Source organism: Herpailurus yagouaroundi, unplaced genomic scaffold, assembly GCF_014898765.1.
Source record: "Herpailurus yagouaroundi ecotype Mexico unplaced genomic scaffold, PumYag 28, whole genome shotgun sequence".
NCBI lineage: Eukaryota > Metazoa > Chordata > Mammalia > Carnivora > Felidae > Herpailurus > Herpailurus yagouaroundi.
In genome coordinates, this window is record NW_024412376.1 from 75,861,091 (window position 1) to 75,883,509 (window position 22,419).

The following is a 22,419-nucleotide window of genomic DNA, read 5'->3' on the forward strand; positions in this document are numbered from 1 at the left end:
TTTATATACACAATGGAGTACTATGTGGCAATGAGAAAGAATGAAATATGGCCTTTTGTAGCAACGTGGATGGAACTGGAGAGTGTTAATGCTAAGTGAAATAAGCCATACAGAGAAAGACAGATACCATATGTTTTTACTCTTATATGGATCCTGAGAAACTTAACAGAAACCCATGGGGGAGGGGTACAAAAAAAAAAAGAGGTTAGAGTGGGAGACAGCCGAAACATAAGAGACTCTTAAAAACTGAGAACAAACTGAGGGTTGATGGGGGGTGGGAGGGAGGAGAGGGTGGCTGATGGGTATTGAGGAGGGCAGCTTTTGGGATGAGCACTGGGTGTTGTATGGAAACCAATTTGACAATAAATTTCATATATTGAAAAAAAATAAATCATAAAAAAATAAATGAAAAATAAAGTTTAAGGTCAAAGAACACAATTTGTTAGCTTATCAGGCAAAAAAAATTCTACTGAAAGGGAGTGAACTATAAAAGCTTACTTTTTTTATCAATTTTTTGAATCCATATCAAAAATACATTTAGTCAACTGTCATTGTTACCTCAGTTTACTCTTCTTTCTTCCTTATTATTATTTTTAAGTTTTTTTTTTTTATGTTTACTTATTTTTGAGAGAGAGAGAGAGACAGAGTGCAAGCTGGGGAGGGAAACACAGAATCCACAGCAGGCTCCAGGCTCTGAGCTGTCAGCACACAGCCTGTCATGGGGCTCAAACCCACGAACTGTGAGATCATGATCTGAGCCGAAGTCGGACACTTCACTGACTGAGCCACCCAAGAACCCCATATTATTATTATTGTTGTTGTTATTACTATTATTATTTAATGTTTATTTATTAGTGAGAGAGAAAGAGACAGAACGCCATCAGGGGAGGGGCAGAGAGAGAAGGAGATGCAGAATCCCAAGTAGGCTCCAGGCTCTGAGCTGTCAGCACAGAGCCCGACGCGGGGCTCGAACTCGTGAACCGTGAGATCGTGACCTGAGCCAAAGTCAGACACTTAACCGACTGAGCCACCCACGTGACCCCAGTTTACCCTTCTTTCGAATGAGTGCCACCTTTTGCTTTCTAGTAGTGGTTCTAATTATTCCACCTCTAAGCAAGAGCAAGTGAGAGAAGAGATGTAAAATAAAAATATTAATATATTCATCGATCTTTCAGTGGACAGATCAGAATCACTAAACCAAGGGAAGTTTGGAGTATAGCTTGGTTTCATTTATCCTTGAAAGCCCACCTTTTAGAAATAGTTTTAAAGACTTATAAATTTTGTATGACTCTATAGTAAGTTTGCTGTCAGTATGTGCTCAAATATATCCCAAATATACATCTCTTTTTAAAACTCAGGTAAAAATTATTTTCTTGGTGTGTGTTTAAATGCAACATGAAATATTGGTTTTGTGGTATTAAAAATCAAAGAAATACGACATACTGTGATTCCCTTTTATCTATTTATAAATACTGAGTTGTTTTACTGTTTCTGAAATATTAATGATTTGTGTATATTCAGGTGAACATGATCTCTTTGCTACAGTGAGTGTTTTTTTTGTTTGTTTGTTTGTTTGTTTGTTTGTTTGTTTGTTTTAGGACCTGGACATTCTGAAATTAAAGGTAAATCTCTATCATAAAATTTATATTACAGAATTGAAAACAAGGATAAGGTATTGCACTTTTCTGATACATGTGCAATATATTGACATTATGCATTTTTCTCAAAAATTATCCTTTGCTGTGGTAAATTTGGGGTTTTTTTACATGTGGCTCAAGGTAAAAATTTTAGTTAAATTCTTGGGATATTGCAGAAATGAAGCAAAAAAGAACTACGGGTATCTTCTTATATGTCAGTGTAGCTATAAATTGCAGATAATATGTGATAGTAGTAGCTCAGCTTTCACCTTAGTGTAGGCACAGAGACCTTTCTCACAGTGTGGTAAACTTTCCTTCTCACACTCACCATCCAAGGCCTGCTAACCAAAAACCACCCAAATGGCTCCTGGTGCATTTCACCTTTGCTGAATACCCTTCTCCTCTTCCTTTACTCTTTCCTCAAAACCAAAGCAATTCCTGAAGAAATTGCCACCAGAGGAGAGATAAGATCTTTTCATGATAGGTATTTTCTCACTTACTTTTATAAGTCAGATGTCCCCAAGTCCTCCAGCTCTTAGAGCTACCCTTTGTTACTCATAAAAATGAATTATTATCTCTTTATATTCATATAAATTTCCGTATTGTTTATATGAAATTCATATGTTTAGTATTTCTTTATTATTCATATAATATGACTATCAGAAGTTTATGGTCCTCCTCAGGATTTTTTTACAATTCCTGGGGGACTTTCATATGTTCAAGATCACCCCTGTTCTAAATGCCTAATCTCAATTATTTCTTTGCTGTAATTTATTTTCTTCCTTCTTTATTCCTTTTCCCCTTCCTTCTCTCTCTCTCTCTCTCTCTCTCTCTCTCTCTCTCTCTCTCTCTCCCTCTCTCCCTCCCTTCCTTCCTTCCTTCAGACCTCAGGTGCAAAGAGATGCGTTCATGACACTCCTCTGCTTATTCCACATAATCAGCATTGGGCTAGGCAGGGCACCTCTCTTGTTTTATTTATTCTCCTTTATTTCAGTACCTTACTCCCATCCCCCTTAGGCAACCATTTTAATGTGTATTAAAATGTGTATGCCTTGTTTGTACACATTCTTACCCAAGTGTACTCTCTTGTGAGCATACATTTTTAAGTCACATAATATGGTGTTGTAGATCTCATTATTTCCTTTATTTCTTTTTATAAAGCATTAAGTTTTAAAGATCTGTCTGTGTTGCTCTGTGTCCATCTAATTTTTGCTTCTAACTTTCTGCCTGAATCCCTCTGTTCATCTTTCACAATTTACTGCCTACTTTCTCAGTAACAGACTCGCAGCTGTCAGTCATATTCTCTCCTTCAGGATGTGTGAGAGAATTTCTCTGAGACATCTAGCTGGACAAGGAGTATTGGGTCTCAGGGCATGCATCTACTTAACTTGGCTAACTATTGCCTGCATGTTCTTTGGCAGAGCTATACCAGTCCTTACCTCTACCTCCAACAATGCCCGAGGGTTCTCCTCATCCTCACTAACATTAAGTGTTCTCCAGCTTTCTAATTTTGCTAGTCTCATATTGTCAGGCCATATGGCATTATGTATCAATTTGAATTTTTATAATAACCAATGACTTTGAGTTTCTCTTCATACTAGCTTTTGAGTTTCCACCTTTTCTTTACTGTATCCTTTCGCAAGTACATATCTTTTGCTTAATTTCACATTGGGGTTGCAGTCTTGTTGATTTGCATTCTAGATGTTAAATCCGTTTTCAGTCTTAGACATTGCAAATACCTTCCTCCATTCTGTCACCCATCTATTAACTTTATCCATAGTGAGCTTTGTTGAATAGAGATCTTTATGTAAATCAAAGTCATTGACACTTTTCTTGTGGTTTGTGCTTTTGGAGCTCTGTGATATTTTTCAAATATCCAGCACACCTCAGCTACACTGGACTTTCCTCATCTTCCTTTGTTGAGCATTTAATATGAATGTTTGAATCTCCTCTTTGATTCATAAGGGTGCTTTTGTGAAAGCTTCTGAGCAGAGCCTCTCTCTGTCCCAGAAAATAAATAACCTAGGAATGTGGATATAGCTATGTCTGTCCAGAGACAAGACTCATGATTGCTGCAGTCAAGTAACATTGCCCTTCTGGGCTGTGCCATCCACAGACACATCCTCACCCAAGACCAAACAACATGCTGGTGGGAATCCACCTTTGGACCCCCCTCAGCTGAAAAAAATCACGATCCTGTCCTCTGAAATGTTCTAGGATGACAAAGTGAAGATGGAATCATCCCATAGAACTTCAAGCAAAAGTCTAAGGAAGAGGAGAAAATCTTTTGTTTATGTTTTTAACTTCTATATCCCAGATGCCTAATACTAACAACGCCTACTATAATATCTTTGTATGACTCCTGAAGAGCTGCCTTATTACGTACAAAATGAGAAGAGCCTTTTTAATGTCAGCTCAGTACTCTTTTGGTCAGTGTTAGTCACTGTTCCCTACCTTATGTAAGGACTTTATGAATCAGAGTTGAAAAAGAAGCTTTCCTTCTCTGACCCAAGCATTCTGAATGCAGAAAAGCACTGCACCAGGAGTCTCACCATTTACTTGTACCAAGACACCCAGTTTGTGCCTGCAAAATTTCTACACAGTTCATCATGAGCCTTCACAATTACCTAGGTATAGAAAGGAAATTAGATGGTGTGATTTGGGGATTTGTACTGTCCTTTTTAAAGAGAGGACAAGTTTTAAGACAGAAAATTATGATCAAAGTTTTAATGATTTTAATTAATTTTTATTATAAACACAAGGATAAACATTGGAACTTTTTGTTTTCTTATAGAAGAAACAGAACTTTTGACTGCTAATATGGATGCAGGTAAGTTAACATTATTCTGGGGGTTTTTGTTTGTTTTTAAATTTTTTTTAACATTTATTTTTGAGGGAGACACACAGAACATGAGTTGGGGAGGGGCAAAGAGAGAGGGAGACACAGAATCTGAAGCAGGCTCCAAGCTCTGAGCTGTCAGCACAAAGCCTGACGCGGGGCTTGAACCCACAAACTATGAGATCATGACCTGAGCTGAACTCAGACGCTTAACCGACTGAGCCACCCAGATGCCCCAACATTATTCTGTTTTACTAGTGCTTCCCTGGTTTAAGTCTGCATTTTAATGTTGTGTGTGTGTGTGTGTGTGTGTGTGTGTGTGTGTGTGTATAATTGATTCAAACAACAATTACCTTTGTTATCAATTAAATAGAAAAAAATAACATTACTCTTTTCCTTTCCTTATCATTTTTAAGAAAAACAAATATATATGCTTCTTGGGAACTGCTTTTAAAAATAGGTTCATTCACAAGGCAAATTTTGAAGTGAAAACAATATTTTAGACCTACATAAACTTTTTTTATTTGCTGTGAGCTTTGTCAGGTCAGTTTTGTCAAAAACAACCAGATTTCCAGCATGGCACATGACATACATTTTGAAATAGAAAAATAATGGACTTTACTTGAATTAACTTGTTCTTTTACAATGTTTTGAAGTATGATAACAGAAGGTCTGTGAAGATCTGTATCCTGTCCAGTTGTATACTAAGAGCCAAATGAATTAAAGCATCAAATCCCTGACCCTGTCTTTTGGGTCAGACAATCTTGTGTTACAACCTGACTCATTATTTATTTACTGTGTAACCTTAGGTGAACAACTTAACCTCAAATACAAATTGGGAATAAATAGCTCCCTGTTTGGGGAGAATTTAAGTGAAAGTTCATGTAAGACTCTCCTCTAATTGCCAGGCCCCAAATTAATTAACTATTTTTTTTCATCAGGTGATGAGTAAAAGATTTAGATCTTTTTTTTAAATTTTTTTTAAACATTTATTTATTTTTGAGACAGAGAGAGAGCATGAACAGGGAGGGTCAGAGAAAGAGGGAGACACAGAATCTGAAACAGGCTCCAGGCTCTGAGCTGTCAGCACAGAGCCCGAGGCGGGGCTCAAACCCACGGACCGCGAGATCATGACCTGAGCCAAAGTAGGACACTTAACCGACTGAGCCACCCAGGCACCCCTAGATCGTAAAGATATAGATATCAGTCTGAAGAGATTTTCCACAAAGGCCCTTTATTTTCTACGCAAGATAGCATCAGTTTTCAGATAGTACCCAAACTGCTTCCATAGTCCTCATTAGAGGAGGTCTCTGTCTTTTTAAAGGTCCAAAACGAAATTTAAAATCTTAGCATCACACTCTTCCCCCAACCTTGTTCTTAGAACGGGTGGGACCAAAAAAAACAAAACAAAATGGAAAAGAAGAAACCAAAAAAACAAAAAACAAATCTACCCAGATTCACTCACAACTTCTCTCCCGTAAGGACCTACCTCCTTCTTATATGCTCAAAGTAACTGACAGTGATATTAATTTTCTCATTTGGGGCTAAGAAGCAAGTTTGTAAAAATTTTTGTGATGTGGTAAAATATATAGAAAGAATAAGGAAAACCTCTTATATTTTTACCTTCTTCTTTTTCATGAATTCTTTTGCCAATTCACATCTTAAGTCTTTCTCTGCCATGTTCTCTGTGACAAGTATGCCACATCTAAACACTCACAGAGAAAGGAAATATCATCGCATGTCAAGTGACTAAAAAACACCCTTTAGCCCACTGATCCTGAATTTTCCATGGGTCCCTGGCACGTTACCTCTCAGGGTTAATGTGATGATTAGATGAGATAAACTATATACAAAGTATTTAGCATGGGGACTGACACATAGAAAGTACTCAAATGTTAACATCATTAACATTAATATGATTGAAAAGAATTCCATATGAACAGCCACTAAAAAGTAAAAACTATGAAAGTGAGAAGATATAGGTGCCCGTGTTATCATCTCATTCTGATGATTTCTGAATGAGACCCTCGTCCTGAGTATGCCTGGCCATGTGACATTTTTTATCTGCCAGGGACTGGTAAATATTTAACCCCCACAGCTAGCCTCTTTCTGCCCCCAGTGTGTCTTTAAGCAGAACTTCAGAGAATCAAGCCAGTTCTCGTATTAAGCCAGAATTTTTAAACAAGGTAAATAGTACCACTTAGCATCCAAAATAATTTATGAATCAATTCAGACTGTTTTATTTTAGCTGTGACTCTGCTGTGTTTGTGGCATAGATCATCAAGAAGTAATGGGTTCAAAATCATAATGATACAATCTCTTCCTTTCTTGAAGAAAGAAAACGGATAAAGTCACTTCTCCCAAAACTATCCTGTGGAGTTAAACCCATCCAGCCCACTCGAAGGAAACGAGTTGTCGGAGGAAAGCCAGCAGAAGTGGTAAACCTATGACTTCCCAGGAGCAGTCCAAGTTCGAGAAACTAAAAGTGGGTGGGGAGGATATGTAATGATAAGAGACTGGGATTCTTGCAATGGACGCATCTTAGGGTCTCCTGTCTGTACCACCGTCTGGTAGAATGGCAGTGACCACACCAATGTCTTCTACAGGGAGACTTCCCGTGGCAGGTGGCAATTAAGGATAATGAGAAAATCAACTGTGGAGGAATTTATATTGGAGGCTGTTGGATTCTAACTGCTGCACACTGTGTCAGGTAAAAAATGTCTCCAATAAGATTTTGGATTCCTTGAAAAAATAAAAATGGGTAATAGAGATTGTGGCAGATGATAAATAAAACCACGTGACAAATTCCACTCTATTAACAGCTAAATCCCCTACAATATTCATGATAGGAACCCCAGAGGCCATCCCCCCAGAAGCTACTGAGTTCTTCCCCCCAGACCAAATTATTGATCCCAGATGGCAAGGTCAGATCAAACCCATAGGTCCCAAGTTGTGTCACTTAGCACATTTGCATGATGGGAAGCAAATAGGGAAAGCAAATAGATAGTACCTACGTTTTGTAGAGTTAGGACCAAACTGTTGAGACGAGTGTATGACTGAAAAGTGTATAAAAAAATGATAGTAGCCTGGCATTTTCTCTGGTCTCACCTCAATGAGGATGTTGTTTAAAGAGCTGCATGCATTTAAAGACTTCAAATACACAAAGCATTGTTTCACCTTCCATGTCCTCTTAAGTGTCTTTGATACGTGTTCCAGACAGTGAAGATGTTCAAAGCTCGGTACTAATTGTCTCACATGCCGCTCCAGCCCTGACTTGCTTGCTTTGTACCTGTGTGCATCACTGATGTCTCTTCTTATTCTCATAAAGAGGCCAATCAATCATATGGGAATAGAGCTCCACTTATGACCTGTTTTAAACTTAATTACCTCTTTAAAGACTATATCTCCAAATATAGTTATGATGGGGGTTAGATCTTCAACCTATGAATTTTAGGGGAACACAATCCAGTCCATACCAGTGGCTGAAGGGCAGTACAAAAAAGGTATTGATAACGAGTCAAGATCAGCAAGGAGGAGGGCAGAGTTTGGGATTCCAGCCTCAGTTCTCATCTTTAGAATGAATGAGGCATCATTTATTGAGCACCTCTTACAGATTAGATAATGTATGTGCACTTTCACATATGTTGTCTTGTTTTAATATTCTTAACAGCCCTAAGAGGTAAATATTTTGTAGGTTAGTAGACTGAGACTGACAAGTTATATAACTTGGTCCACTTCTCCCTTAAGAGATGATGAAAATGTCAGACACTTGCTTTGCCAGGCTCATTTGTTGCTAGAGTGTCTAAATGATGTTGTTGGGTTTTTTTTTTTTTTAGTTATTTATTTTGAGAGAGAGAGAGAGCATGAGCGGGGAGCGGCAGAGAGAGAGAGGGAGAGAGAGAATCCCAAGCCTGCCCCACACTGTCAGCACAAAGCCCGACACGGGGCTCAAACCCACAAAGTATGAGATAATGACCTGAGCCAAAATCAAGAGTCGGACACTTAACCTAGTGAGCCACCTGAGTGTCTCTAAATGATGTTTTTAATATGGCCCATTAGGCTCCATATGATCTGATCCCTACTTACCTTCACCAATTTCATCTTGCCCCACAGCTTCAACTCTTGCTGTCTGCTCTGCCTGTTTTGGACTTTGTTCAGCTACTCAAGTTCACCTTGCTCCCTGCTGCAAAGAGACCTTCATGTGTTACTTCTCATGCCTGCAATGATCTTTCCTACCCTGTTTATCTAGTCAGTGCTGCTCTTTATTCAGATCTCAGCCCCATCTTCTCTTCCTCAGAGAATCTTTCCAGACTCCCTTAAAGTCAAAGCCATCTTGATAAGTTCTCAGAACCCATGTGCTGTTGATTCCTCTCACTTTACATGGTAGAATCATATCCTCATTATTGTCATTATCCATTTAATACTGCATCTAGATCCTGAGCTCCATGAAGGCAGAAACTATTTCTGATTTTGCTCATTTCTGTAGCCCAGTAGCTAGCACAGTGCCTGGCAATAGTCATTTATTGACTATTATAGGTATACACTTTAAGTATTTGTTGAGTAAATTGAATGAATAAACAGGGTTAACCTTTAAACAATATTCAGGACCTCTGGTCCTTAAAAACAACCAAAATTTATATGAAGCACACCATTCTTGGAAATCCCGAATACCTCATTAGCTCCTGAAACATCACGGTTTAACTGTTAGGTGATTACCTGTGAAAATGATGGTAAATGCCAATTTGTTGGAAACCATGAGGTAAAAATTGGTGTGCAAATTAAGTGAGGCAGAATAAGAGACAATATTTAGCTCATTTACCATTCCAACTGAATTTTAAAACAGCTAATATATTCCAGGCACAATGCTAGATGCAGGCATCTATCCATAGATGAATTTGACCCTATCTTTGACTTAAGGTGGCACAGTCCAACAGGAAGAAAGACTTGTGAGCAAATAAATAAGATGCAGTATTAGGATGAAGTCAATCTTAAATGTCAGGATAGTGACTGCTGTGGTCTTCACCCTGAGAACCTCTGGGGTAGCGAGTAATGATGTGTGTCCTGATTCCCCATTTCCCCATGGCTACATGCTTTCTAGTCTCTGCTTGAACACCTTCAGTGATGGTGCTCACACTCCAGAGGCAGCCAATTCATTCCACTTCTAGGCATCTCTGGTTATTAGTGAGTTCTGTATGTCCCTGATATTGACCACTTAGATGGATTGCTTATTCCTCTCTTCATTTACCCACTGACTTTAATTGTATCCCATAAATTTAATCAAATCGCTTCACGACAGCAAACCCCTTCACGATTAAAAAATCTGAGAAAAGGAAGAAAGTCCTTTAAAAGGGAGAATATAAAGATGAAACATCAGATGTTCATGTTTATAATTGTTTTTTTCTCAATATAAATATATCTTATCTCACTTTTCCTTTCCGTTATAGTGTCAGTAAAGTTCACCATTACCAAATATGGACATCATTTCTACATCTGTTAAGACCTGAGGAAGAGCTAGTTGTTCAGCTAGCAAATAAAATTATTATCCATGAAAACTACAATGGAAGCAGCTATGAAAATGACATAGCTTTGATTGAAATGAAAAAACACTCAAACAGAAAAGAATGTGTGCTGCCTAATTCTGTCCCTGCCTGTGTCCCCTGGTCTCCATATCTATTCCAACCTAATGACAGATGCATTATTTCTGGCTGGGGCCGAGAAAAAGGTACATGCTTTAAAATTTGTTAATCAGAATCCAGGGGCTGGAATAAATGAGAATATAAATGGATAGGAGCTAATCTAGTACAAAGAGAGAAACATAGCCTTAAATCCAGGAAAAAGAGCATTCAGGCAGGACTGGCTTCATGGGCATGAGACCCGTGCAGTTGCCCAGTACCCCAGGCTCCATAGGGCCCCATGCTTAGTGTAATGCTCTGCTGTCATTGTCATGAAATTCTTACTAATTTTTGCAGAGGCCCCCACCTCACGTTTTTATTTTTCACTGGGCCCTGAAAATTATGTAGCTGATCCTGATCCAGAGTTTCAAAGGATACCTACACTGTGTGATCTTGAAGCATATGTTGAGGGGTAACCATTTACAAAGAAAAAAAAAGTAGAGTGACAGGGGGACGTATGTAGCATGGACTTTCTGGATTTGTTAGAGAGACATGGATGAAAGATAAAATGGTTTTCAAGGGAAGAGTCACAGTATAGGTAAGTCTTTAATCTGCTCTCTCCTCCACTCCCCCATTCTCTTTGCCCCCTGCCCCCACAGTCACATCCTGCAAAGAGGAAGAAAACATAAAGAATTATTCCTTAGGCTTCTAAGAAGACTTGAGGTGGATGTTTGTATGAATAAGAGATGTAGATTGTAGACATGTGGGGACGATTTATTAGAAAAATTGACTAAATTTGAAGTTTGATTAAAATTAGTCAATGCTTTTCCCTTTGTCTTGAAGGGTTAAATTTGAAATTTAGCTTCCTTTTGACCTCCTACATTTTCTTTGTAAATAACTTCACAACACTGGTCTTACAGACTTATACTGTAGCACATTCTTTATAATTGCCACATTGAAAAGTATAAAAAATACGTATAAATTGACCCAAATGCGTCATATGGTTGAATATGCAAGACTAAATTTTGTTAGTAATTAATTTATCCAGAAGGCATTATGTCCTTACGTTTGTTTAAAAAAAATTTTTTTATTGTCTATGTTTACAAATATACACAGGAGCAGAGATAAAAGTATTATAAATCTACTTACTCATCCATCACCCAGTTTCCAGTTACCAACACTCAACGGTTCTTGTTTTAGCTCTCTGCATCAGTCACAATCACAATAGGATAATTAGGAAGGGTTATTTGTAAAGTGGTTAATTACAAGGATGTGGGTAGGGGGTTGAGGAATTACAAGGTCTATGCAGGAACCCAGGACTAACAGTACCAGAACAGCCTCTCTTAGATCTGAAGACATGAGAGGAAGGAGAAGTTACCAAGAGAAAGAGCTTCAGGTAGACCAGGGTGCCTTGAGAGAAGCAATGACTTTGGATTAAAGGTTATAGCCAGCCCCAATATTGCTATCCTCTCTTCTTACCCTCTCTTCCTTGTGCTGGGGTTTTATGTTGGAAACCAGAGGCTAAGGGGTTCCTATTGAGGCATTCCCTCCAGGTCAGCCTCTTTGGGCAGGGGGCAGGACACTGAAGGGTGGAGGATACATCTGAAGGACAATTGGGAGCTATTAAACATATTTCCTCTCCTCCCCCCCCCCCCCCCCCCCCCCCCCCCCCCCGCCACCGCCAACACATTCATTTTTTCCTGGAGCATATTAAACCCAGATATCATGTAATTTCACCCACGAATATTCCAGTAGATATCTTTACCAGGTAAGGACTTAAAAAAACAAAAATAAAACAAAAACACAACACCATTCATACCCAATAAAATGAAAGTGATCCCATGATATCATCTAATAACCATCCTGTGTTTATTAGCATATGCTAGGATTTCACTGATGAAAAATATGGACACAGTCATCAAAGAGTGCAGAGGCTGGAAGATTGAAAGACAAAGACCAGTTCTCAAGGGACTTGCAGTCCAGAGGAGGCATCAGATATGAATGTCACCATCAGACAGCAGAATGGGACAGGTGCCTCACAAAGTATACAACACAAGAGCTCAGGGAAGGAAACACTCTCCTGAGCCATTAAAAACTGTTCACATAGTACAGGAGTTCCCAGTTTTTTAAAGGCTTCTCCTGAGTTAGAGGAAATAATAAATTACTAATTAAAAAAAAAAAAAAAGCTCTTAACCTGAAGAAGGTAGCATCGTAAAATTACCTTTTAGGTAGGACTTCAAGGAGAAAAGAAGAAACTCCTTCCTAATTTGCCATATACTCTGGTGGAGTTTTGTCTTCCCCCGCTTCCCAGAAGAGAAGAATATTAGTTTTACAGTTAACTACAATGTGCTCACTACACAGCTAGGATCCGTGGAGGTGTCCTCTCAGGATTAGCCAGAAGTCTCTGTCTCCTGATAGCTTATAGATTAACTGAGGGGGTATGTCATTTGGCATAAGATGTTTAGTGTAATTGAATTACTGAGTTCATGGATTAATGAATTACATAAATATTTATTAAGCAGCTACTTTGTGCTAGCATGAGGCTGGGTGCTGGCATAGCATTTAGTGAATCAGGCCTAGTCCCTGCCTTCCTAGAGCATAACATTTGCTGAAAGCTGGGGAAAAGGGGGAGGAGAGATGGGGCAAAGATTCACTCCTTACACCAGAGACATCTCACCCTGTATTCTTAACGTTTTCCTCATCTTCCCTGGACTGTCAATAAGCAACAGTGCCTGCCACTTCTCTTTCTGTGGATGAAAAATTTTCAAGTCCCAAATCTCTAACTTAAATGAAAAGGAAATCCTAGACTCTCTTTCAAATCACTTAGGAGATGGAGTTCCTTAGACACATAGAAACACATACACACTGATAACTTCATATATATTTTCTTCATTTAACTCCTTACATTAAAAAGATGTTCTCACTCTAAGAAGCACTTTCAAGGAAATGCAGGACTGTAAAACGATAGGAGCTATTTATGTTAGAAAATGCTGATCACTGACTCCTACCCAGCTCCCCCACTAGACTCAGCAATCAGATGCGAAGGAGTATACTGTCTTCATCTCAGGTCTTTATTAAATGAGTATGACTTAGGGCATGTGTTCTGTAATGACCCTTAACTATCTTTATTTTTATTTATTTGTAATGTTTATTTTTGAGAGACAGAGCATGAACAGGGGTGGGGGGGTCAGAAAGAGAGAGAGGGAGACAGAGTATCTGAAGCAGGCTCCCCACTGTCAGCACAAAGCCCGATGGGATCAAACCCATGCTGTGAGATCAAGACCTGAGCCAAAGTCTGACGCTCAACCGACTGAGCCACCAGGTGCCCCAACCCCTTAACTATTTTTAGAAAGACAGTTGTAAAAACTGGACATCTGAGCAGTGTGTGATTAAATATGCTAATGAACTATCTCAGAAGTCTATAATGTATTAGGGAATATGTATATAATCTTCTATATTCCTCATGGTTCACTAAGTTATGAGAATAAGTATTTATTGTTATTCCTCATTTGTGACTTGTAAATGTCTGTTTGTTCTCTCACTATGCTTAGATAACCAAAAAGTCTATTTACTTCAGTGGGGTGAAGTTAAGCTAATAGACAACTGCTCCAAGTTTTACCCGGGTCGCTACTTTGAAAAAAAAATGGAATGTGCAGGTAAGCACTAAGTGGTTTCTCTAAGATTTGTACGTATACCCTCTACCAACCATCTCTCCTCCTCACCAAATCTGCACCCTTGCTCTGGGCCCTGGACCCTTCAATTGGACTTTCTGGTTGTTGCTTCCCTTCCTGTTAGTTCAAGTTCCCTCATGCTAAACTAAGAAGAAAAATCTTCCTTATGCTATCATACAGCAGTATAGCAAGGTAACTAAGAGCACAGACTCTGCATCCAGACTGCCTGGGTTTATATCTCAGTTTTTACCAATTACTACTCATGTGACCTTGAGCAAGTTTCCTCATCTGCAAAATTAGGGATCTTAGTAAATGGGAAACTGAGATGCAGAGCAGGTGTAAAACTTGCCCGAAGTCTTACAGACAAGAAGTGATATGTCCAGGATCCAAACCCAAACTTCTTCTACATAAAAATCTGAGTTATCTCATTTCAAATGGGTCCAGTTGGAAGTAAATTCTCCCTCCTCAGAAATCCCATTGCTTCTTATGAGACCTGCCAGTGTCTTCTTTAATATCGTAGTGTTGCTAGTACCCCTACCTAACACAGCTACAACAGTTCCTACTTTGGTGGTGACCCAAGGGCAGGGAACCAGGCAGGGCAATGCATTTAGGATGCTTTTTTAATTTTTTTATTTGAGAAAGAGAGAGAGAACATGCGCAAGTTGGGGAGAGGAGCAGAGGGAGGGAGAGTGATTATTAAACAGGCTCCATACTTAGAGCAGAGCTGGACACAGGGCTCGATCCTACAACCCAGGGATCATGACCTCAGCCAAAACCAAGAGTCAGACACTCAACTGTCTGAGCCACCCAGGCACCCCTAGGATGCTTTATTAAAACCACTTATAAATAGTGTATTACAGAAAAATGCAAAGTTATTGACATCCTGTAACTTTTTGGATCACTGACTTAAAAACCTTAGAAAGTCCTAAGAGTGAGAAGAAAATAAACAGACCATTCCCTGTGCCCTCCCTCCCTTCTTAAATGGAGTTCGGAATTCCAGAGGACAAAAGGGGAGAATTTCACAAAACCTGTCGGAAGACAATTAACACAATTAAGAGGAAAAGCTCTGAGGTCTGGGTGCCTGATTTCAAGTCCAACCTCTTGCCACTTATTAACTGTATGGCCTTGGACGAATTAGTTAACCTCTCTGTGCCTTATTTGTCTCATCTTAAAATAGGGATAATAATACTTGCCTCATAGGGTTGTTGTTTAGGATTAAAACAATGAATGGCTAATACATACTAAGCACTCAATAAGCACTAAGTATTCCTATTATTTTCCCAATCAGCCTTGGATGCCACTTTCAGATTGCAATCTCATCAGAGTATAAATTTGCATAAAATAGAGGAAGCAAGGGAAACACTCACTAAATTTGCAGAATGAGCAGAAGACAAAGTATACAACTGGATGCGCCCAGTAGGGACCTGTAAGAGATTATGTGTTATTTCGTGTTAGGAAAGTGTAAGAGAGCCAAAGTTGGTACACGCATTGGTGGAGGAGACAGGAAGTCGGCATGGTGGCCTCAGCAAATGGAAGTACATGTGTGATTTTCTTTTCCCTTTGTCTTTTCCAGGTACAGATGACGGTTCCATCGATGCCTGTAAAGGGGACTCTGGAGGCCCCTTAGTCTGTCAAGATATCAACAATGTGACTTATGTTTGGGGTGTTGTGAGTTGGGGTGAAAACTGCGGAAAACCAGAGTTCCCTGGTGTTTACACTAAAGTGGCCAATTATTTTGACTGGATTAGCTATCATGTAGGAAGGTCTCTTATTTCTCAGTACAACATATGAAATTGTGATCTCTTCTGCTCTTTTCCTCTTAGGAGTTGGATTTTGATTGAAATGATACTACATGATTAGTACTTCTCTAGGGAAAAAAATAATAAAGCACATTTTATTGGATATTTTTAAAGATCTCTAAAAAAGCCATATTAGAACTTTGCTGTAAATTATCAAATAAATATTTTAGTCGAGCATACATGTTTTGCTTATTAGAAAATGTGATTAAATTATATCTTCATTCAGGAATGGTATATTGGCTATACTAAAGGTTTTACTAGTTGCATGATACTTGATTCACATAAGCCTGTATTCAAACCCCAATTCTACCACCTACTAATTACTTGACCCTGGGCAATTCATGATCTTCTTTGTGTCTCATTTTCTACCTTTAAAATGGAAACTAGAATTCTGAGAAAATGGAGACACATACTAAAGTAAAATGGTTGCAAAGTACTTGTCTCAGAGAAATAACTGACCCCACAGCTCTTGTCCCGTTTCTCTGCTTCTTTTAACTATTAGAAGTTCTCGGAGCTCCTGGGTGGCTCAGTCAGTTAAGCATCCGACTTCAGCGTAGGCCATGATCTGGTAGGTCTGTGGGTTCAAGCCTCCCATCGGGCTCTGTGCTGACAGCTCAGAGCCTGGAGCCTGCTTCAGATGCTGTGTCCCCCTCTCTCTCTCTGCCCCTCCATCGCTCACGCTCTGTGTCTCTCTCTCGCTCTCAAAAATAAACATTTAAAAAATAAAAAAAAAAAAAAAACAGTTGAAAAAAAAGTGTTAGAAGTTCTCTTTAAGGATTTGTCTTTAGTTCCCCGTTTCACAAGTCCTCCCTGACCCTCTTTTTAAACCTCTCCACAGACTCCACAACACAACCACTGCCCTCATGGGCGTCAAACCTTACAGTGTGACTGGCTCATCCCCCACTGCTGCAGCAGCAGTAGACATAGTCAACATCATACTCTGCCTGGTCTGCTGCCTCCGTGGCTGCTGATCTTGGAATCCTTCTCAACCTCTTCCTTCTGGTCACTTCTTTCACTTTGTGTTTTCCCTAGTGATCTTACTTAGAGTCATCTCTAACTCCCATCCACAGTCCCATGACTCACAAACCCCTATCTCCAGCCCCGGTCTTTCTAAACTCCAGACTAGTATTTCACTGAGCACTTGACAACTCCATCTGGGTATCTAATAACAGTTCAAAAGAAACATGGGCAACCCAAAACTGCCCCTTCTTAAATCTGTCCTTCCCTCCTCAGTAAGTGGCACTTTTTCAGGGCTCTCCTGTGGACCCAATGTACAATAGGCCCCAGTCTCTTTCTCTTTTTTTTAATGTTTATATTTTGACAGAGAGAGAGAGAGAGAGAGAGAGAGCATGCGTGAGTGAGGGAGGGACGGGGTGGGGGGGGAGGGGACAGAGGATCTGAAGCAGGCTCTGCGCTGGCAGCAGAGAGCCCAATGCAGGGCTCGAACCCACAAACTCTAAGACCACAACCTGAGCCAAAATTGGACTCTCAATCGACTGAGCCACCCAGACACCCCAGCAGGCTTTCTATCACGTGAACCTGCTGTAATCTCAGCACAGCACTTGTCATCACCCAACATGTTCCGTTTTCATTTGTTCCTCTGCCTCTTCCCCATGATGCTCACACACCCACTACTGCCTTCCCCTTACTACACTGTGAGACACAGGAGAAGAGAGACAGCCTGCCTTCTGCCTGCATCCCTAGCACTGGGTTCGTAGGAGGTGCTCAGTGAAGAAACATTAGCTGCTTTTATTATTATTCTTTAAAATGCAGCTGTCATCATCCTGAAGACAGATATATTTTTCACATAAATATCACCTTCAATGCCTGGGGCTCAGTCCTGGATAAAGCCCGATTGTTTTAATAATAGAAATGCCCATTTCTACATACATTCCAAAATTGCTTACTGCCCAGATTTTTTTTTCCTTTGTAAAAATTTTGGCAACATATACATACACTGTTTTGTTTTGTTTTGTTTTTTAACCATTTTGAAGTATACCATTCAGGAGCATTAAGTATGTTCCCATTGTTGTGTGACCATCACCATCTCCAGAAATTTTTCATCTTTGCAAAATGAAACTCTGTGCCCATTAAACACTAACTCCTCCTCCCCTCCCATGCTGTCCAGATTTTTAATTCCTTTTGTCACTGAATGCAAGAGAGTATTTGGTTATCTATGGCTGTGTTAGAAAGACCCTAAGATATTGATCAAAATAACAATTAATTATTATTTCCTCCTGTGTCTGGGGATTGACTGGGCCAGTTCTTCAACTCTGGCTTCATGCCAGAGTTGGGACCACTGAAGGACTCTGGAAGGTTCACAGTGGAGGCACTGAGAAAGATGTACTGGAGGGGATGAGGGGAGGGTAGGAAAGACAGTTAAGAAACTTTTGGAGTGATTCAAATGTCAGACGGGGCTGGGGTAAGGGTCATCTTGAAGTCTTCTTCACTCACATGTCTGGTGCTTGGGCTGGGAGAACTCAAACAGCTGCGGCTTCTCTGACATCTCTCTCTCCATGTGGTCTCTCCACTTGAGCTCTCAACATGAGGTCTCAGGGACACTAGACTTCTCACCTAGCAACTGACAAGTGTCCCAAGAGAAGCTGCAAACAGGAACAGCATTTGTTTTTATAAACCTGGCCTTGGAAGTCATTTAGCCTTGCTTCCATTGCAAAGACCTGACCAGGTTAAAGGGAAAAAATATAATCCATCTCTTGATGGGAGAGGTGTCAAAAAATTTGTGGCATATTTTAAAATCACCACCTTGTCCTGACCCAGCAAACCTGGAGCATGTAGCATCTTAGAAGATGTCTGGGTTTGAGTACTAAGGGCTGCAAGCTGGGAGAACATAGCATCTTGACTCCTTGAAGGACGAAACCAGTCTGCACAGTGACCTGGGACCTGGAGGCTCCGCAGCAGAGTGGACCAGAGTCAGGCCTGAAGAGTGAAGAGCCAGCTTCTCCATAGTGACTCCATGTGACAGAGACTGGGAACAGCAGGAGTGAGATGACTGGACTCCCAGTTCAGAGGTCTATGTGAGGGTTCCTGGTTGCAGACCACAGAAGCCAATCTAATTGGTTTAATGAAAAAAAGATGTCTTCAAAGATATTATGCAGTTCACTGAATCTCCAGGAAAGCCAGGAATTGGCTATGCATCTGGGCATAATGCTCAAAGACTACTATAGGACTGCTTATAAAGACTCCCACTACCAGGAGCTTGGGTCCCAGGCTCCATTTACAGCTTGCACTGAGGCTTGGCACTGGATGCTACTGCTTGACCCTCTGCCACTACTGCTTCTTTGAGTTAGTATGGCCTTTCCTCAAGGTGGTCAACAAACAGAGCTCATGAGATGTGGAGTGCTGCCATCATCTTATATTTAACCATGGCCTCAGAGTTCACTATCCTATGAGGGAGATGGAAAACTAAATTATAAAGCTGCACTTTGCCAGGTATGGATGGAGAGGAAAACTCAAGGGAGACTCATAAATCAGCCTGAAGTGTCAAAGAAGGCTTCCCCAGAGGTGAGCTTAATCTGAATTATGGAAGAAATTTCCAGGCATATATAAATGCAGGGCTCTGTGGCTTGAGGAGCCAAGTACAAAAGGGGACAGACAGTAGTTCAGCATGACTGGAGCCCAGGGTGCAGGGGAGGAGCTGGAGAGAGAGGAAAGGGCAGATCAGAGAGGGCTTCATGCCAGAGCTGGGACCACTGAAGGACTCTGGAAGGTTCACAGTGGAGGCACTGAGCAAGATGTACTGGAGGGGATGAGGGGAGGGTAGGAAAGACAGTTAAGAAACTTTTGGAGTGATCCAAATGAAAAATGATGAAGGTACAAACTACAGCAGGGCACTTTTAAAGAGGGTGGTCCTGATTCCAGATAAGTCAAGGAGTGAAATAGATGGCAGCTGGGGACATAAAGAGGTGACAGGGCACTAGGAAAAGGGGTAGGAGTCTAGAATAACTCCCAAGTTTTCTCTTGGATAGTGAGATGGTTGTTGTTGCCATTGATTGAGGAAATAAAGGAAACAGAGAGAGAAGCAGGTTTGGTTGGTTAAGGATATTTTGAAGCTGTGAGGTTTTTGGGAGCCTAGGAAAGATGTATAGGATGCAGTAGGAAATATGAACCTGAAAAATCTGGCTCTAGATTTCTGGAAGTAGCCAGAAACCCAACCTAGAGAAACCACATACACCTGAATTAATCCTGATGGTCTAAAACCCTGCAATTGCACCCAAGTGGGTTCCTTTCCGTCTTGTCCAGTGCACCCTCTCTGTGTGCTGAGTAATCTTACATTCTGCCCACCGAGATCACTTGAAAATCCCTTCCTTGATTGCTGTGTTTGAGTGTTTGTGTTCTCCCAAAACTCATATGTTGAAATCCTAATGCCCAATGTAATGGTATTAGGAAGTGGGGTCTTTGGAAGGTGTTTGGGTCCTGAGGGTGGAGCCCTTATGAATGGAATTACTATTTTTACAATAGAGACTCCAGAAACCCCACCTCTCTCCCACCGTGTGAGGGTCAGTCGTGTACAAACTGGATGACAGCCTTCTCCAGGACCTAACTACTCTGGTGCCCTGATCTTCAACTTCCAGCCTTCAGAACTGTGAGAAATAAACGCCTGTTGTTTATAAATCACCCAATCAGTGGTATTTTGTTACAGCAGCCCAAACAGTCTAAAATACTGATCACATTTGCCCAATAGACCTCCCCAAATGGAGAACCAGTATCTTCAATAAATCATGGAACCAGCCCATGCTTGCAGATCTGGTGCAGTCATCTCTTTTCTTTCACTTTGTTCCAGGGTTGAAAGCTATTCACACCATTAATTTTTAATTTTTTTTAAAAGCAGAGGCTGGGAACTAGCACTTATTTCCCCTTCTTGTGAGCTCTTTTTAGAAAGCAATGTATCAGCCTTATAACTGGGCAAAGATTGATCATTACATCTGGAAAGGTTTCACCACTCTGTATTATTTTCATCACAATAACATTGTTCAGGCCATTTGATGAGACATTAGGAAAGACTAGAAAATAGAAACTGCCCTTGATCATTTGCATTTTGTTGATGTTGTGTTATTTCAGGTAACACAGGACTCTACTTTCCACACATTCTGAGTTAATATGTTACATTAAAGCCAATAAATTTTGCATTCTTACTCATTAATACCGTCATGTTCCTTGATGTCTATGACAGTGAAGTGATCATTAGGGGTTTCTAGAAGGTGTATCTGACTGATTATGCTTATAATTGAAGTGGAAAACACAGCCTAGGGGCGCCTCGGTGGCTCAGTTAGTTAAGCTCTAACTTTGGCTCAGGTCATGATCTCACAGTTCCTGAGTTCGAGCCCCGCACCAGGTTCTGTGCTGACAGCTAGGAGTCTGGAGCCTGCTTCAGATTCTGTGTCTCCCTCTCTCTCCCTGACCCTTCCCCACTCGCATTCTGTCACTCTCTGTCTCTCAAAAATAAGTAAAACATTTATTTTTTTTTAATTTTTTTTTAACGTTTATTTACTTTTGAGACAGAGAGAGACAGAGCATGAACAGGGGAGGGGCAGAGAGAGAGGGAGACACAGAATCGGAAACAGGCTCCAGGCTCTGAGCTGTCAGCACAGAGCCTGACGCGGGGCTCAAACTCACGGACCGTGAGAGCATGACCTGAGCCGAAGTCAGACGCTTAACCGACCCAGCCACCCAGGCGCCCCAAAAATAAATAAAACATTTAAAAATTTTTTAAATAAATAAACATTAAAAAAAGAAAAAAAGAAAAGAAAAGAAAACACAGCCTAGTCTCAACCAGTCAGAAGATCCCATTCCAAGGCACATGTATCATTTGGACAAGAATCAGCACAAATACAGCATATTTTATAATTTTGTAATTTTGTTTTGACAATATTTCTAAAACATTTATTTATTTATTTTGAGGGCCGGGGGGGGGGGGTTGGGGAATGGGCAGAGAGAGAGGGAGAGAGACAATCCCAAGCAGTCTCTGTGCTGTCAATGCAGAGCCCAGCATGGGACTTTATCTCACAAACTATGAGATCATGACCTGAGCTGAAATCAAGAGTCGGACCCTCAACCAGCTGAGCCAACCAGGCACTTCTGTTTTGATAATATTGATTAAAATTGCTTCTCCCAATTCCTCTTCCTTTTTTTTTCCCCTCTGACCACAAATGTGTTTTGTCCCCAATACTTCACTGAAACTTATCTTGTGGTGTTCACCATGACCTCCATGTTATTAAATCCAATGATCAATATCACGTCTTCATCCTCCTCCACATCAGTCAAAGTGATGGTTCTGTTTTTCTTATAGCACTCTGCAATATAGCACTCTCCTGCTGCACTTGGCTGCCCTTTTTCAGCCCCCTTTACTGCTTCTTTGTTCCCTGACCTCCTATGACTTAAACTTTGTTCTACCTCTCTTTACACACTCACTTTTTAAAGGATCTCTTCTAGTCCCATGGTGTTAAAAGTCGTATCTATGCTGATGATTTCCAAATTCATTTCTAGTCCTCATCCCACCTCTGAACTACAAATTCAGAATAAGCTTCTCAAAAATGGTATGTCTAAAATTAATTTCCTAAATTTTCCCTGAAATCTCCTTTTAGAATCCTCTCTATTTCAATTAGTAAGAACTCACTATCCTAACTGTTTAAACCAAAACTTTAATGTCATCCCTTGATTCCTCTTTCCCTCATATACCATATTGTTGGCTCTACTATCAAGTTATATCTAAAATGTGACCACTTTCACACCACCACTGCTTCTTCCCTGGGCCAACCAATAATAATGTCTTACCTGGTTCATTATGTCCTAGCTGGTTTCCTGGCTTCAGCTCCTGACCATCCACAGCCAAAGTGTATCTAG

At 40.3% G+C, this 22,419-nt stretch overlaps 1 protein-coding gene across 5 annotated transcripts in view; it reads left to right on the forward strand.

Moving 5' to 3' along the window:
• The window catches only part of CFI (complement factor I), an 83,151-nt gene extending 67,414 nt beyond the window's left edge, over positions 1-15,737 (forward strand). For 4 of the 5 annotated variants that reach the window (XM_040476196.1, XM_040476203.1, XM_040476184.1 and 1 more), the window contains 7 exons: positions 1,599-1,622; positions 4,432-4,467; positions 6,811-6,914; positions 7,083-7,186; positions 9,921-10,198; positions 13,640-13,744; positions 15,333-15,737. In XM_040476196.1, the coding sequence (XP_040332130.1) occupies positions 1,599-1,622; positions 4,432-4,467; positions 6,811-6,914; positions 7,083-7,186; positions 9,921-10,198; positions 13,640-13,744; positions 15,333-15,550 (869 nt within the window). In that variant the 3' untranslated portion in view covers positions 15,551-15,737. The remainder of the gene's footprint in view (positions 1-1,598; positions 1,623-4,431; positions 4,468-6,810; positions 6,915-7,082; positions 7,187-9,920; positions 10,199-13,639; positions 13,745-15,332) is intronic. The other variant, XM_040476188.1, reaches the window with a different exon arrangement.
• Positions 15,738-22,419: the final 6,682 nt, after the last annotated feature.